General features: G+C 42.9%; 1 protein-coding gene across 1 annotated transcript in view; it reads left to right on the top strand.

The window, feature by feature from the left end:
- The window catches only part of SCGN (secretagogin, EF-hand calcium binding protein), a 504919-nt gene that overhangs the window by 228605 nt on the left and 257737 nt on the right, over positions 1 to 18577 (top strand). Inside the window, exon 3 of the mRNA XM_078685785.1 lies at positions 4857 to 4949. Within this exon, the coding sequence (XP_078541911.1) occupies positions 4857 to 4949 (93 nt within the window). The remainder of the gene's footprint in view (positions 1 to 4856; positions 4950 to 18577) is intronic.

Raw genomic sequence — 18577 nt, 5'->3', positions numbered from 1 at the left:
GATTTCATGGCACCGTAGAATCCACTCTCTCTTAAACAATGCTTGCAGAGTGTTGCTAGAGCTGATTGTTGGTGTCAGTACTGGAATACAGAATGGTGGGGCAAATAAGGACCCAGGTGCATTAGCAGAGCTGATTGTGAGTGTTATTGCTAGAACTCAAGAGAGTGGTGTAGGTGAGGTCTCAAGTGGATTTGTACATCTGAATGTTTGTATTGCTACTGCAATGGGGAGGCAAATGTGGATCCAGGAGCATTAGTACAGCTGGCTGCAGTAACTATTACTGCATTAGGAAAGGGTGCTGCGAGTGAGGAAGGAGCCTTCTGGTAGAGATGTCGGCGGGACTCAGAACGAGAATACCAGTGAGTGCTGCGGTGCGGTTCGAGGTGCATTAGTAGAGCTTGCTCTTAGTATTATTACTAGAATGCAAGAGGGTATATTGCAGGTGTGGATTGAGGAGCATTAGAAGAGCTGACTGCAGCTATTATTACCACAAATTAAGAGGGTGCTGTAGGTGATGATTGAGGCATATTGGTAGAGATGACTCTGAGTTCAGTACTGGATACTACAGGTTGCTGCTGGTGAGGATGGAGGTGCATTAGATAATTGGGGCATGTTAGTAGAGCTGACTGTAGGTTTCACTCCTTTGTACTACAGAATGCTGCACGGGAGGACTGAGACCTATTGGTAGAGCAGACTGTGGGTCTTAGTGCTGGAGCATCAGTGTTGCTGCAGGGGAGGTCTAGGGTTTGTTGCTTAGATGCAAGTATTGAAAAAGCAGATGCTTTCCAGGTCGTACGTTAGGTGCCCTGGTAGAGCTGTAACTGTGCCTCTAGACCAGGGCCGACTTTAGAGCAGTGCTACCGGTGTGACCACACAGGGCGCTGACCTGTAGAGGGGGAGCTGACTTCAGGGAGGGCGCTGTGTATAGCAATAACTTATGATTGGAGAGATGAGGGCACTTTTGCTTGGTGGTAGGGAGAGAATCCGATAAGGTGGTCACAGGATGTGGAGGTGCCAGAAATGGTTATCGCACCGGGCGCCACCAGCGCTAATGCCAGCCCTCCTTTAGATTATCAGAGCCCAGAGTGCTAAACGCCAGGGCTGGAGTACGTAGATACAGCTGTATAATTATCCAAGGGCTGAAAAATCAGGGGTGTTGAATGTGAACCTTTAGCTACAGAGGAGCAGCTATATGCGGATTCTGAAAAGAAAATTACAGAGTTGTCGCAGGCCAAGTTTAAGGTGCCTCTGGCGGACTGGGATAACAGCATAGGAAAGTCTGGGTAAGATGCAAGTCTGTATTGAGGGGGTGATGTCAGTAGAGACCTGGAAGGCCAGGGGATGCCTAATGTTGTCAGACCTCTATCCGGATGATAAATGTATCACTTACCAGGAGGCAGTGGCCACCTTCGAGTTGGGAGCAGGGTCATTTTTGCAGTATGCCAAACTGGCGGCAATGGCACGGCAACTGTGGTGTAGTGTAGCTCCTATTTTCCCAATAGGCTCTGCGCATTGGAATAATACCTACAGCAGTAAAGGCCTAGGCCAGACGTTAACTAGGTATTATTCCAATGCGCAGAGCCTATTGGGAAAATAGGAGCTACACTACATGGCGCCCCACGTTGGGCGCCATGTAGTGTAGCTCCTATTTTCCCAATAGGCTCTGCGCATTGGAATAATACCTACAGCAGTAAAGGCCTAGGCCAGACGTTAACTAGGTCTACTACTGTCGATACTAGACTTAAGTTTTGGGTTTGCCAGCGTAGCTCAGAGTTCGCTAGAAACTTTCTCGAATGTTCAAGGAGGAATTAACTTCCCTGATTAGACAAGAAGGGATTTAGTTTCTGACAACCATAGAACATGACAACTTTGCTCTCCCCTAATCAAGAGTCAATCTCGAGAGTCGTGTGAGCACAAGGCAATTATTTTATTCAGTCAGTACGTGCATTCTTAGTCTCATCAGATTGTAGAGAAAAGGAAGAGACGGGCGTGTTCAATAAAAAGGTGTTATTTATTGATCAGTCTCTTTTCTCGTACAAGAGAAATGGATCGATATTATTGCAATACTTATAGTTAAGTAAAGTGCATACATTAAAAGCAATAGTATAAAATAATACTGTAAAAACATTGATATGGTTTCTGAGCCATATGATGTTTTAAATGATTAAAATATATTTACATACACATATACATTTGACTAAACGTACTCAACTGGTGTTTCTAAATACGCCTACCCCGTGTACCTGACCTAAGTCTAATGCGTGGGCGGGAATAGAAAGTTACAGTTTAAGTTAAGTTTGTTTTTGCCAAGTGAATAACTAAAGAATTCTCTGTGAGGGGTTATTCAGTTCTGTACCTGGAATTTAGGATGAATGAGGAATGGTATCTCTTTCTCTGCTCTCGATATTCCAGGCTGCCTGCGAGGGCTGCCCAGAAGCGCCGGTGCTGGGTCTCTCGGCTTGAGATAGCAGCGCGTCTCTCAGCGCGTCAGGAAGGCGGGGCTGCTGCCAGCGGGGTCTGCTTCTGCTCTCGGCTTCGGCAAGTATGGCTGCTCCGTCTCGTCACCACGCGTGTGTTTGCATAGGGCAAGATCGGCAATATTTATACCTTAAAGGTGCCGAGATTGACGTAAGGATGGACATAGATACGTCAATAAAGATGTCATACGACTTGCTCGTTAGCACATTCTTTACTAAAGTTCTCTGTGAAATCAAAACAATGGCCGCACGGATTTTCCAGGTTGTCATAGGTTTGATTTGTTATGAGAACGTCGTATGCCTTATCAGGGGCTGGAGGAATGTCGCTTGTCTAATTAGATCTCAAGCGTTATGACCTAATCAGATAACACGTTCCTGTGCCGTAGTGTGACTGCGTCAGATAACGGTATCTGCATCATGGGGGCTGTTCTTGCCTCATGGGCTGACTGTTAGTTAACTTAATAGTTAGTTTAACCAGAATAGGGTCAGGAATAGGGGGATCGATTCAGAACCTATAGGAATACATGACAGTGGCCTACATTTCCTGACGGCCGGGGCACTCCCACGCCATGGTCATCTTGATTGCTATGGCGGGAGGGAGAAAGTGTGTTACCCACCTCTACAGAGCGTAGTGGGACGTCAGAAAGAGCAGCCCTCTTCCCATTAAAGATAAATGGCAACAGGTGTGTCCATAGGTCGCGACGCGAGACTGGGAAAGAACACACAGGAGTGTGTGGAAGGTGGCGATGAGTAATCATTTTAAGATCCAGTACAACATAATACATATGACGTACCTCTCGCCCAGGAAGCTGCACACCATTGATGTCTCCAGGGACCCTCACTGTCTCAGGTGTTGTTATGACCCGGCAGATTTTCTGCATATGGTATGGACATGCCCAAAGATCCAGACGTACTGGGGGGAGGTTATTGGGGATCTGACCTGAATTATGGGATCGACTATGGAGCTAGATCTGCGTGCTTGTTTACTGGGCTTGATTCCTAGGGACACGAAACATAAGATTAGCAGGCGGTTCCTGGTCCTAGGTCTAGTCATAGCCAAGAGGAGAATTGCAATCCACTGGTTGTCGCAGCAGGGACCACTACTCCCAAAATGGAGGGCGGACTTACGTGAATGGGCCCTGGCAGAGGAGGGGCATATAAGAAATACCAGGAGGGATCCCAAGCTATCCGAGGTGTTACTGGCATGGGGAGCGATGATACAGGAGATAGGGAGACAGGCCTCCCAGGTCTTTAGAGATAGTGCGATGGAAGCGTCCTCTGGAGAGGGGAGGGCTCCAGGACAAGAGAGAGCGATGCAAGGTGATCCCGCATGATTACTAAGTTACATGGACCTTGAGTTACATAGACCCGGTGGGGGTGGGGTGGGGAGGGGGGCTGTTGGGGAAGATTGCGTCCCTTATGTTGTTCATATTACACTCAACGGGACTTACAGTTAAAAGACAAATCTGTAAACCTAATTTTGACAACCTTCCATCCGTCTCACCTGTTCTGTGACAGCTATTTGACAAATAATAGTATTTCCTATGAAGGTTCTTAAGTGTCTTCAAAGTACCACAATGAGTAGGGTGAAGAATGTCGAAGTTAAACTTTTGACCTTACAAATGTGAACAATTTTGCTACTGGCAATTAAACATCCATAGCCAATTAAACATCCATGAAGCACTTTGGAGAAGCGTGGCTCAGTGGTTAGAGGCGGCAGACCCGGAAGCTGAGATCGGCCGTGGACCAGGGTTCGATTCCCCGCCTCGGCGGGACTCGGGCTCAAAAATTCCACGGACTCGACAATTCTCGCTCCGGTGCCTACTCGACTCACGGGGTCACACTCTGCGACTCTGGGCAATAGCTTGCTTAATCTCCACTACGGCCCCTCGCGGCGGGATGCCTGGCTTTCACCCTGTGGATACCCTGCCAGGGTATCTTACAGGGGAATACCAGGACGGGTTCCCTAAGCAAGCGCCTTGATGCCTTCGGGTGATAATTGCGCTATATAAGTAAATACATTTTGGCAGAAATAGTGATATGTTTACAGCGTTCAAGGCTAGCGAATGCTTTTCTGGCAAATTCAGAAGAGGAATATTGTACCTTTCACCGAGACATTTTGATAGTTTGTGCTTTTCGGTGTATCTGCTCTTTGAGTGCAAGGTTTTTACAACGAAAAGGTTGTATTTAAATAAACTCTAGTTATAGTACACTCGTTTATTGCACGGTTGGTCAAGAAATGAGTGTTTTGAAAGCAATATTTCTCTTGGCTATGTTACAAATTAAAATACAATAGACCTCCAATCACTACCACTAACGACATTTTTGATTTACAGTAATAGGTAGTGAAACACTCTAATGTCTTCCTTTGTATTACAGAATGTTGTAACAAAAGAAAAGGTGCAGATGGTAAAAGAACGATTTATGTCAGCGTATGATGTCACCGCAGATGGACGTTTACAAATACACGAGGTACTAAAGAATCTCTGTATTGTGTGTATAAGCTTTAAACTTTGGGAAAAACTTTGTATTTAAGTGATTATGTGCTCAAAAAGAATAGTTAGCAAAACCAGGAAAACCTCATATAATATTGGTTAAATTGCGTTGTGAGGAATTCCACCTGCACATTGTGTCCCTTGGGTTATTCCTTACCTTTTTCACCCCTACTTTTCTACCTCCGCTCTGATCTGGTTCCTGCTAATCAGACCCGAATTCAACAATGTCCCTTCACCCTTGTTACAGTGAGACTGGCCTGGCATATGTCCTGGAGTTAGGCTGACAACGAAAGGTGTAAATTATTAATAAATAATAAAGTTAACTATTGCAGTTTAAGAGAGCCCCAGAGCAATTACATGTGTATAGGTTATGTAAGGGTGCAGTGGATAATGCTTTCCCACATCTAAAATTATTTCATCTGACCTAACCAGTAGAGAGCAATGCTGCTGTCTATTCGCCATACCAAAAAACATAATTTGGCCATAAATTTGTATCTACTATCCAATGAAAAATACTGATTTAATAGCGTGTGCATATGTGTAGTTTTGTTTCAGTTTCATAAATCCATTGATGGAATTAACTTAGAGCTTTTAGATCTTGAGTAATGAGTGATGGAACAATGTATTCCCTGTTGAGTTTGTGTGAATTAGTTGGGGGTAATGGCATCTTGCGGTAAAGAAATCTAAGTAACCTATTCAGATGGCCCTGCTAGGCCATCTGTGTTTCTGCCAACGTTGGAAATATTCTTGATCGACTGGCTAAATAAATAAGAAGTTATTTCCTGAATTAGACTCATGGTGATGTGGTACAAATCACCATATTTTTCAACTTTGTAATTAAGAGTTATTAGGGGAGGAAATCCAACTGCAACAGCACATTTAGCGAGAGCAAGAGACTGCCTGCGTTCTCTATTCGTGTTCTGTTACATTTATCGATATTTCTTAGTGCATAATGCATCCATTTTGGGCACATGGGTTCATTTTGCGCTACAACATATCTAAATGCCAGGAGTAAATTGTGGGTGGAGATCCTACCCAAATTGTACATTTAGTAACTGTGAACAGCTGATTGCCTTCATTATTAATGTTTCATTACATTTAGCACTATATCTCAGTGCAAAAAGCACCACTGTGTCTCCATTTTGGACACAAGGGGGCATTTTTGTGCTAACAAAATAGCGCTAATTACAGCATTACCTTGCTGAATATTTTGGATAATTTCGCATGATTATACTACATGGATTTACGTCAGTTATGCCCACCCCTAACCAGAATCTGAGAGCAGATTTGATTGTATGTAGAGAAGTGTGGCTCAATGGTTAGAGCGACAGACCCTGATGCAGAGGTCTAGCCCGGGACCAGGGTTCAATTCCCGCCTCGGCGGGTCTTGGGCTCAATTTCTTCGGACCTGATAATTCTCGCCTCGGTGCCTATTCTAATCATGGGTCCCACTCTGCAAATCTGGGCAATAGCTTGCTTAATCTCCACAATGGCCCCAACAACGCTAGGATGCCTGGTTTCACCTTGGGGGTGACCAGGAGTGGGCACTTCACAGGGAAATGCCAGGAAGGGTTCCACAGCGGTATGCGTACAAGCGCTGAGATACCCTCATGGGTCGATTTGTGCGCTATACAAGTACTACTACATTTATGTTTACATTTAGTCGTCTGAAGAAATTCACGGAGGGATTGGAAGAAAGAAAAGACTTGTAGGAAGATCACAGCACAGTGGAAGAGAAACACATCTACTAGGAATTAATGAACACTATGATGGCAGGTGACCTTTTAAAAGAGTGTGCACCATATTGCAGCAAGGGAATTGAGTAAATGTCAGCCCAATTTTTAAAACGTTACTAAATGTAATATTTTTCAAATACAATTTTCAATATGTGTTCAAAAGTGATTGATTTCACATGCAGTTGTAAAGGGGACTCGTAATATATTTCAGTCCTTCATTGCTTACTAATCAATTCCCCACTCTCTAAGGGAGTCTCGGAGAGTCAACATTTTGAAAAATATTGAGCAAAGCGGTGCACCGTACAGGAGAATTTCCTCAATAAATTTGCTAAAGAAGCAAAGATTTACATACATTTTAAATAGTAGAGTTGTGCAATTTGGCATTGACAAGTATTGTAGTGTTTTGCATTGGATGTTATTCTTTTGTAGCATTTATGTAGCATATCATATCCCCGATGAGGACACAAATTGCTCTAGTTTGCATTATGTTCCTGGGATATATTTGATATGGTGATGGATGTAGTTTTGCCTGTATGGAACGTGTAGGATTATATGTGTGATATTTAAAGAGGTGATTCAAACATGGTGTGACAAATATCACGGCACATAAGTATGAGATGTTGTGGAGAGTGTGACAATAAGGAGACACCATGCGTATCTGCCATGGTACAAATGGTAAATCCCCTAAAGTTCGCAACGTCATAAGGTTCATAAAACCTGTGTAAGTGGAGTCCTCCTGTGGAGCACACCCACAGTGACAGCAATTTATGCCCCTAATGTAGTAAAAAACAAGCTGGTTCCACCGTTGAGCAAACAGATGCACAACAGCTGATGGTACTGTTGGACAGCTAAGTTGTAAGTAATCTCCTTGGAGATGTTTCATAAATAAAATGCAGCACAACGGATGCCTAAAATCGAGCTAGCGTTTAATGCAAAATTGCAAGTAGCACAACAAATTGTCAAAGAAGATTCCCTTGAGGATGCACTGAACGGCCTTGCGGGGAGGCTTTCATTCATACATACAATACTAGCCTCACTGTTTTCACAAAATCCCGCTTCCAATTACCATGTTTGAAACTGGCATTATACTGTTAGGAAATGTGTACGGTAGAAGTCCTGGGACTTCTGGGTCTACTAGACCCACGAAAAAAATGTGCAAGCATATGTAGTGTTACAGAAAGCTTCAAATCAATATAAAACGACATCCATATTTGAATTAAATAGTTCATAGATTTAGGTCTACATATGTGTAGTTATTTATATAATAACATATGAAAGTGCATTAACGTAATACAGATAACATTTAAAGTTTGTTTTTACAGCCCTCCATTTTTCAGAGATAAAACATTTCAATTTTAAAATAGGCCAATAGAATATAATCTCACTATTTCTTTATTAATCACTATGTTATCTTTTTTCCTCACCATCCTGGAAAGTAGCAGCGCCTTTGTGTTTGCTAGTGTGTTGGATGATGAGCAATATTTGCCTAATAACCAGTAGTGGTCGGTGGTGGGAGTAGTTGCTGGGCGTTGACGTGGGAAGGGGGCGGGGGCATGGTGGGGGGTAGTAATCTATGGATTACGGAGGATTGCAGGTAAGTAAATATATAAATGAATAAAACGAATTTTGTTGCGCGCACTGCATCCCCAAATGTGATACAGTGCACGCAACAAAATTTGTTTTATTTATTTATATGTTTACTTACCTGTAATCCTCCATAATCCATAGATTACTACCCCCCACCCTGCCCCCGTCCCTCCCCACGTCAACGCCCGGCAGCTACTCCCACCATCGACCGCTACTGCTAATAACTATAAAAATGAAACAACCATGATCAGCGCTACCACTTGCGTAACAGAGACACAACAGATTCATATACCCAAAATGTCCTTTAGCTGAAATAGATCTTACAGGCTCATGATTCAGACAATTGAGTTAAACAGAATAATGAGAATGGAATAAGAGCTATAAAACCTTGAATACACTGAACAGGGACACAATTCAACTGTGAAACAAACACACTGAGGCAGGAAGGCACAGATATTCGTACACCCGATAAGGTAAATAAGTGTTTTAGCCCCACCCACCTGAATAAACCAGATTCCTACCTCCTGACCCCTCCTCATTCAAGAAACATCCTGTTGGTGCCAATAGATGGCTGTTTAGAATAAATAGCTAAGGTATGTGAGTCTTGGCTTGCCCTGTAGAAATGACTGACTGTCTCCACTAAAGAATTCGCTGAAGTGCTTGAATCTCTCAAGTGGGTGTTCTATTGAGAGCTTGAAAGGATAAGCCCTACTTCATTATTGGAGAATTATTTCTGAAAGATGGTGACTCACATCTGCAAACGTAACCAAAAGGGCTCTGTAACGTGATATCCTTGAGAAGATTGTCACAATAACTTTTTTCTAATTTGAGGAATTTTCTAGGCCTTAAAGTGTCTGCAACAGTGTGTTATGTTCCATGACGTTAGATCACATCACGTTATGTTTTTTTTATGTTATCCTATGCTATTTTATGTTATGGTACAGGTTCAGCAGGGGCAAGTGTCACCAAACCTAGGGCCTAGTGGGACTACTTGAAAAAACATATCTTCAGCTTGTTGCTGAATTCAAGAAGTGAGGAGAAGGTGGCTCTTATGTGTAGTGATGAGTCATTCCATGCTTTAGTAGTGAAGTAGGAGGAGGCTAGACTGGCAGATCCGGTTTTCAGTTTGTGCAGAATGTGCGCAAGTAGGAGTCCAGACAAGCTGAGGTGTCTGAAAGCTTTGCGAAAGCAGATACAATTGTTGAGGAATAGTGAGTCAGTGTTGTGTAGTGCCTTGGTAGTATGTGTGATGAGCCTGGATTGTGATTGTTTGTGTATGGGAAGCTAATATCTCTCCTTTAGGTGTGGAATGATGTGAGCGCGGCATCGATGATTGAGAGTGATTCTGGCCGCCGAGGTCTGAGTGGTCTGCAGTCTTCAGGTACTTTTTTGTTTATCCTGGCATTGAGAGTGTTCCCAAAGAACAACTTGCTTGTGACCAGAGTGTGTATGATGGTTTTCTGGGTGCTGATCAGGAGCATCTTCAATGTCTGGAAGCTGTCTTAGCTCGAAAGACAAACCTCATCAATGCTCCTAAAGATGAAGTGCCAACACAACATATGGACCAGCCTCCCACTATTACAGGAGAACTATGGAACATATTTACTATTTTATGTTTTACCGACTCGTAATAAATGTTTGTAGAGAAATCACATTGTTTGATTCAGTAATTAAAATGTACTGTCACCTACATGGTCCAAACAGCGATTAGGATTTGCTTCCTAAAAATAATTATTCGCTAAAAGCGAATCATACATGTTTGCAAAATGCAAACAGCGCCCCAAAACATTATTAAGATATCACAATCGGAAAACATATTATTACAGACTCATTCTGAAACATCATTCTTGCAGTGAGGGACTGTTTGTACTCCCAGCTTCAATTTTGTGCTGAAATAGCAACCCATGAAGGACTGGCAGAGAGTTGCACCAAACGATCTCTAAAGATTAGATTGCTACACTGGTGACCACATTTTTGGTAACACTTTTCCAACTGTCCCTGAAGACACCACAAAGATGATATGGAGATATAGACAAGAAAAGATAAATGCTGTGGGCGTAACAACATGCAGTATTCCTGAAATCAGGAAGCAGTAGTACATCCTTCGCACATACACAAAGAAATGGCAGCCCAGGAGGATGAAGGAAGCTGCTACCACTGGAGGGGTCCTACTACCCAGCCACCAACAACAGCAATAGATGAGGGCATTGACACCTTAGAACCTCCTACGCAGCACACAGGTTAATGTTTTTTTCTTTCAATTAAGGGAATGCAGATATTGGATCTTAATATACTTTTATTATAACTATAATTTAATTCTGTATAACCAGATTACATTTGGCTTAGTCCCATTTTTCAAATCATTCTATTAATTTTGTTTATGTTCAATACATTTTATTGTGGGATTTGCATTCAAATGAAACGCTGTTGGAAAATGGCCCTCTCTGAAGGTTCACCCCAAATTTTGTGCTTCCTCCTCTTTTTGCTGAATTCTTTTTGTTGGCTGTAGGATACTGAGCATTTTATTTACCACTGCTGACCAGTGCTAATGTACATGTGCTCTCTGCTCTAAACATTGTATAATTGGTTTACACCTGTTTGGCATATTTAATTACTGGTAACTCCTTGTAAAGTGGTATACCATATACCCAGGGCCTGTAAATTAAAAGCTGTTAGTGGGCCTGTAGTATTGACTGTGCCTCCCACACAAGTATCCTTTAAAACTTGTCTCAAGCCTGCCACTGTGTGTGCAGTGTTACTGCTACTTCGAATTGGCATTTGAAAACCCTTTGCCAAGCCTTAAACTCCCCTTTTCTTACACATAGGTCACCCCTAAAGTAGGCCTCAGGCAGCCCATAGGCAGGGTGCTCTGTAAGTAAAAGGTAGAACATGTACTTTTAAGTTTTTGAATCTCTATTTCTTGGTAGTGAAAAACCCCTACATTGTTTCACTACTGTGAGGCCTATTCCTCTGATAGATTAACATTGGAAAGTTTAAGCTGTCGTTCATGATTACAAAGGAGTAGCTGTGGCATGTTTCATATCTTTAGAAGGTAAATGATAAATCCTCTTTTCTGGTAAAATTAGATTTAACATTACTATTTTAGAAATGCCACTTTTAGAAAGTTGAAATGTCTCTGCTCTTTCAGCTCTGTGTGCCTGCAGCCTGTCTCAAGTGCACGTCTAAGCTTGGTGAAAGCCACACTTTCTACATGCCCTCTAGATAGCCACAAACACAGGAAGGTTAGGTGTGACTGAGTACCCAACTGTATTCTGGTGGCTCATCCTGGGCAGGAAGTGAGGGAAGGGCTGACACCTGAATAGGTAGTGCCATGTTCCCACACAGAGAGCTGATTACCCCCTACTGATTGTTTGGAGGCAGGGCTGAGAAGAAAGGACCTTTGTGCACAACTGGGTATAAGTACTGAGTCTCTGACCCCACCAAATCAGACACTTTTGAGCCTACAACTGGGCTCTGTTAGAAGAACTGCTGTGCTGCAACAAGGACTGACACACTGTTTGACTGCTGACCTAGAAGGCTTGCTATTCTGCTGTGCTGCCCTGCTGCCTGCTGCTCTCTGACCCTGCTGAGGAGAGCTGGAATCTGCCTAGCAACTGAAGGGATCTCCAAGGGCTTGTTGGCTTGTCTCTTTTTGATTGAGACTCAGGGATATCAAAGCCTCTAACCCTGCACTGGATGTGGACCTAGATAATAATACCAGAGAAATCAATGTATCACTAGTCTGCATGTAGTAGAACCAGCACATCGACCCTGTTGCATGAGTAGAACCCAGTGCATCATACTCAGAACCGCTGCATTGCATCCGGAACCACAGCTTCAGAACCAATGCATTGCTGCCACTGCCTGGAGAAGATCAACGCATCGCCCCTCCAGTGTGGATTACCTGGTGCATGGTCTTTGGAACCGTCGCAGTCAGAACTGGCGCTTCGCTTAACAGACCCGATGCATCGCTGACACTGCGCAAAGAAAATCAATGCATCACCTAGATTGCGGACCTGACATCAACGCATTGCTCATTTACACGCCACATCTTAATGTTGTGACCAGGATCAAGCTACTCTATTCACCGGGCTTGTGTGGGCTTTTTCCCCGACCTGCACTCTATCGCGGTTGGCCTGAACTTTTGACTTTGTCCTGGTCCAGCGCAATCAGATAACCCTCAGTGCGCGCTTATCGCTTCTAAGAGCTAGAACTCTTTTGTACTTTAAAAATTTGTATCTCAACTTCTACTTATTCGATTTTATGTTGACCTTCTTTTATTCATAAAGTATTGTCTATTTTTCTAACCCTGTGTGGACTCTTTTTGTGTTGTTTTCAATATGTTGCTGTGTGGGTGTGTTGCACAAATACTTTACACATTGTCTCTTTAGATAAGCCTGACAGCCCTGTGCCGAGCTAATAGTGGGTGAGCTCTGCTTATCTTTTAGTGTGTATCTAGGTTAACCTGACGAGAGTGGTTGTTCCTACTTGGACAGTGGGCACACCCCTGCCAACCAGAAAATCCCTTTCTAACAAACTCTTTAGGTTTTAGCGATTAAAAAGAGTGCTAAGTTAAATATTAGAAATACTTGCCTATACAAAATAATATAATATTTTGTGTCATCCTGGACATAAAAAAGGAAAATTAGTTCATTATTAATATAATAGGCTTATACTCCAATGTAGGCTGTTACGTGTCATACTAAATAAAATCTACATTAATTAAACTTGTATGGCATTTTATATACAGAGATAGAACACAACATTACAGAGGAACATGATGGTTGCAATGAAAGATGTAGCTGATCAGGAGTCTAACAACAATTATATACTTCAAGAAAGGGACATGACACTAAAACCAATATTGTCTCAAACAACATTGCCTACAAGAAGACACACACACACACACACACACACACCTAGATCTACATAAAATGTATAAGCAATACACAATGTAGAACAAATGCTTATATATCCAGCGACTCTTGAGTCAAAGATTCTTACCAATAGGACCACGGTTTCCAGCTAGACCTGCAGATACAGGTGCTACATCAGCTAGATCAGAATTTATGCAAATAGAAAAATCAATGGTAGGCATTTTTAAAAAAAGAATTTTAAACCATTAACATGCATGTAGGCATGTTTTATATGACTAATAGTATTGACAATGTATATGAAGCAATGAAGTCGTTTTGTGATTCTATTGTTGAGGACACAAAGCATCATAATAAAATACATTGAAACATTTTGTTTAAACATTTTGGAAAAAGTATAGAAAAATTGTCAACTGGAACAGGGATACTTAACTGTTGCACCATACATATCCAGCAAGAAATGTCCACTGTTGCAAAGATGTAAAATCATGACATCATGTCTTAAATTTTCACCAAATACACGAACACATTCTAGTGGCCCAGCTACACCTGCGCTAGAGAGTGAGGAGGCTACCAGCCAAAGTAGTATGCCTATGTCTCATTCCATAAGATTTAGGCGTGCATGCAGTCAAGTTGCTGAGTTTTAAAGTGGATATGGTGCCAATAACCCAAAGCGTCCACTTTCAAAAAAGAAAGTGGCATTCAGTGTATGTTTTGTAAAATTTAAAAGAGAAATATATTTTTAAACAATAATGTGCATATCAAAATGTTATGAAAAAAATATGTATTCAGACCCTGTTGTGACACTTCATTTATATACTGGGAATAAGCATGGAAATTAAATTTACTTTTCATCATTTTGACTATGACATTCTCATTATACATTGCATGATTTAATTTTTAATATACTTTAGGAATAATGTAACTACATCTCTCCCTTCTGTTTTAAGGAATGGACAAAGTGGGCACTGGCCCAGGGCCCCAGCCATTCAGGTGTCCCCTTATAGCCAGCTCTGTTCTGCAGAGAGTCTTCCCCTGATGATCTGGGTACATCCTAAATGGATTGTTTTAAATACTGTTTTCCTATAATTTATTTTTAATGTGGTTGATATATGGGACTCTATTACAGGCATTTTGCAGAGAAATGTTGTTTATGTTTCATGCAAATCCATAAAAAGTTTCTTTTAGCTCAAAACAGGACCTCACATATGAGACAGTGAGATATGGGAGGGCGTCACAGAGATCATTTTCAGTAATGTTAGTGAGCTGCTGGTGTGTAACAATATTGAAAACACATGCCACTATCCCTGAATATTAGATGCAAACACATTTAGCACATTTTCATTGTTTGCGCCAGGCATACCTTCAAAAAAGTTCACCTGGCCCAACCAGTGGAAAATGCACTCTATTAGCATGAATTTGCTGCCCCAAATTTGCTGCAACTCATGTTGCACTGGGGGCAACGCATTCAGATGAAAACAGAGCATCTGCTTTACAGATGCTCTGTGTTTTCACTGTGCAGGTGGCACTTGCCTGCACTTTTGAAGGAAGTTAGAGATCCCCATGCAGGCAGGTGCAGTCAGTGACTGCACCCACCTTCAAGGGGATGTCTGGGGGCACATGGAAACCCCTACCTCTGCTAGAGGGCTGCCATCAGGAGGCGCACTGTGAGTGCGCCTCTTGAGGGCTTCTTTACCTCTCGTATGCATCTGCAATACAACGTGAGCGCAGAGGCAAAGGGATTCCCTCATTTGCATGGGGCAACCCCCATGCAAATGAGGGAACGCCCCCTGAAGGTAGTGCTGGTGCTCTGAGTGTGCCAGCGCTATCAGTATTATAGAAGGGGCCGTATAAGCTTCTGCAGCCCCTTCTGTAATACCAAAGTGCCGCAGGGGCGCGTGAAGTGGGCATAAACACCAGTTGCGCCCCCGGGGCACTTTATGTAATGTGGCCCCAGATTTGGCATGGAAAGGTGCTGAATGTTTCATAGCCCTATTTTTTTATGACTAGAAAATAGCACAAGTAAAAGCCCAGAACAGGTTGTAATTCAAGCTGAATGTTGGTTTTATGGAAACGGAACATGCATGCAGACATTGTGGAAAATGGACGTCGTCATAAGCTTTTAGAAAGCGTGACGACTTTTAAAAATCTTGGTAGGAGAAAAAGAAGCGGAAATGTTTTTTTTGTTACAAAGTCTGTATTTCTTGTACATAACTTTGAAGCGGCCACATTCCTACTTTAAATCCATAACAAACTTGGGTAGATCAAAAGAGGTACAGATTTGTCAAGAGCCACATCTTTTGCCTGAAGTATGTACCCAATGTGTCTTGTCCAAGATCTACATATTCTACTGCCCATCTACGTAAAATTCCTTCCTTGTGGTCTGGGGGAGCGTATGTTACATGATATCAGGCTATGCTAAAAAGAAATCAGAGACTACAAGATCCTTCCATAAAAAGTCTATTGGTGCTATAGATCAGATGAGAGAGATGTATCACAGAAGCCCATATGTGGATAGTGTTGATTATAGATACTAAAAAATCAGAATCCTTGTAAAATGTCACCTGTTTTTATTTGCGTCTTACTCTGGTGGAAACAAGAACACAGAGATTGCACTCTTATGCTTGGCTTCCTAACATGTTGTAGCATTAGTAGAGCATTTTGTGACAAACCCGGATAGACATCATTGCCACGGTGAAGTATGGGTTGCATAGAAGCATTTACTACCATCATTCTTTGTAGGAATTTTAGGAATCATTGAATTTCTAAGAAATGTAGGATGAATTAGGATAATAAAAAGAGCTCTTAGAAAGCACATGAATTTGAGGTTGAGAGAACATTGGGGCATATTATCAAGAAACAACATTAACATTATTGCCGCTTTAGCGGCAGAAAACTGCCGCTAAAGCGGCGATAATGGGCTTGATAATACGCCCTTGTGAATTCCCATAGAAGTCCATGTTCTGGTGTGAACATAGGCTTCTATGGGAATTCTCTACGGCAGTGGTTCTCAAATTTTGACTCCTGAGGACCCCCACTGAATCACTACTGATAGCCGGGGACCCCCAAGCAATTTGTACAATTTAAATTTCTTTTTAAAAATGCCTTTTGAAGCAGAGGCAATTTCAAGAGGGAGACTGCCTGAATTGGGTCTATTGGCATGGACATGTATGCATACAGCAGTGTATTATTTAGTGGTACCCAAGGGCTTGTGGAAAGTGAGCAATGAGACAGCAGCACGAAAATCCTACTGCTGATCCTGGCTGCATCTATTTCTACCTGCCTGCCAAGTAATGGTAACCTATACACATGTGCCTTTCAACGTTTTATTGCTTTTATTGTATTGCCTGTATTTTCATTGTTGTATCTGTGACTGCTGTTGTCCGTCTTCCCCCGCTGCCTGTACGTGGTCCGTGCAACTTTTTCTTCTCTCTGTTCCCCTCGCTGTCCCCGTGCTCTCTCTGCCCGCTCTTTCCTTCTGCACCCCTCGCTGCCCCGTGTCTCTGCCCGGCTTTCTCCTCTGTTCCCCTCGCTGCCCCCGTGGCTCTTTGCCCGTTCTGCCTTCTATTCTTAGCTGCCCCAATATTTCTGTATTTTGTATTTTGCCTTTGTGCCATTCGTTTTTTGTGCCCACCTGCCCTCTGTGCCACTCGTTTCCCCCTCATTTTGTGCCCCTTTTGCCTTCTGATCCACTCATTTTTCCCTCGTTGTTGTGCCTTTCTGCCCTCTGTTCCACTCGTTTTTTGTGCCTTTCTGCTCTCTGTTCCACTCGTTTTCACTCTTTTTTTGTGCCCTTCTGCCCCCTGTTCCACTTGTTTTTTGTGCCTTTCTGCCCTCTGTTCCACTTGTTTTCACCTTGTTTTTTGTGCCCTTCTGCCCTCTTTTCCACTCGTTTTTTATGCCCTTCTGCCCTCTGTTCCACTTGTTTTTCCCTCGATTTTGTGCCCTTCTGCCCTCTGTTCCACTTGTTTTTTATGCCTTTCTGCCCTCTGTTCCACTTGTTTTTCCCTCGATTTTGTGCCCTTCTGCCCTCTGTTCCACTTGTTTTTGTGCCCTTCTGCCCTCTGTTACCCTCGTTTTTTGTGCCCTTCTTCCCTCTGTTCCACTCGTTTTTTGTGCCTTTCTGCCCTCTGTTCCACTCATTTTCCCTTGTTTTTTGTGCCCTTCTGCCCTCTGTTCCACTCATTTTTGTTGCCTTTCTGCCCTCTGTTCCACTCGTTTTCCCCTTGTTTTTTGTGCCCTTCTGCCCTCTGTTCCACTCTTTGTTTGTACCTTTCTGCCCTCTGTTCCACTCGTTTTTCCATCGTTTTTTGTGCCCGTCTGCCCTCTGTTCCACTCATTTTTTGTGCCTTTCTACCCTCTGTTCTAATTGCTTCCCCTCGTTTTTTGTGCCCTTCTGCCCTCTGTTCCACATGTTGTTTTTTGCCTTTCTGCCCTATGTTCCCCTCATTTTTTGTGCCCTTCTGCCCTCTGTTCCACACGTTGTTTTTTGCCTTTATGCCCTCTGTTTCCCTCGTTTTTTGTGCCTTTCTGCCCTCTGTTCCACTCGTTTTCCCCTCGTTTTTTGTGCCCTTCTGCCCTCTGTTCCACTCGTTTATTTTGCCTTTCTGCCCTCTGTTCCACTCGTTTTCCCCTTGTTTTTTGTGCCCTTCTGCCCTCTGTTTCACTCGTTGTTTGTACCTATCTGCCCTCTGTTCCACTCGTTTTTTGTGCCTTTCTGCCATCTGTTCCACTAGTTTTTCCCTCATTTTTTGTGCCCGTCTGCCCTCTGTTCCACTCGTTTTTTGTGCCTTTCTGCCCTCTGTTCTACTTGTTTTCCCCTCGTTTTTTGTGCCCTTCTGCCCTCTGTTCCACATGTTGTTTTTTTCCTTTCTGCCCTATATTCCCCTCGTTTTTTGTGCCTTTTTTCCCTGTGTTCCACTCGTTTTTCCCTCATTTATTGTGCCCTTCTGTCATCTGTTCCACTCGTTTTTTGTGCCTTTCTGCCCTCTGTTCCACTCGTTTTCACCTCGTTTTTTGTGCCCTTCTGCCCTCTGTTCCACTCGTTTTTGTGCCTTTCTGCCCTCTGTTCCACTCGTTTTCCCCTAGTTTTTGTGCCCTTCTGTCCTCTGTTCCACTAGTTTTTTGTGCCCTTCTGCCCTCTGTTCCACTCGTTTTTTGTGCCTTTCTGCCCTCTGTTCCACTCATTTTTTATGCCTTTCTGCTCTCTGTTCCTCTAGTTTTTCCCTCGTTTTTTGTGCCCTTCTGCCGTCTGTTCTACTCGTTTTTTGTGCCTTTCTGACCTCTGTTCCATTCGTTTCCACCTCGTTTTTTGTGCCCTTTGCCCTCTGTTCCACTCATTTTTTGTGCCTTTCTGTCCTCTGTTCCACTCGATTTCCCCTAGTTTTTTGTGCCATTCTGTCCTCTGT

Source organism: Lissotriton helveticus, chromosome 4_1, assembly GCF_964261635.1.
Source record: "Lissotriton helveticus chromosome 4_1, aLisHel1.1, whole genome shotgun sequence".
NCBI lineage: Eukaryota > Metazoa > Chordata > Amphibia > Caudata > Salamandridae > Lissotriton > Lissotriton helveticus.
The sequence above is the reverse complement of the archived record's forward strand: the minus strand, read 5'-3'. Positions and strand labels throughout refer to the sequence as shown.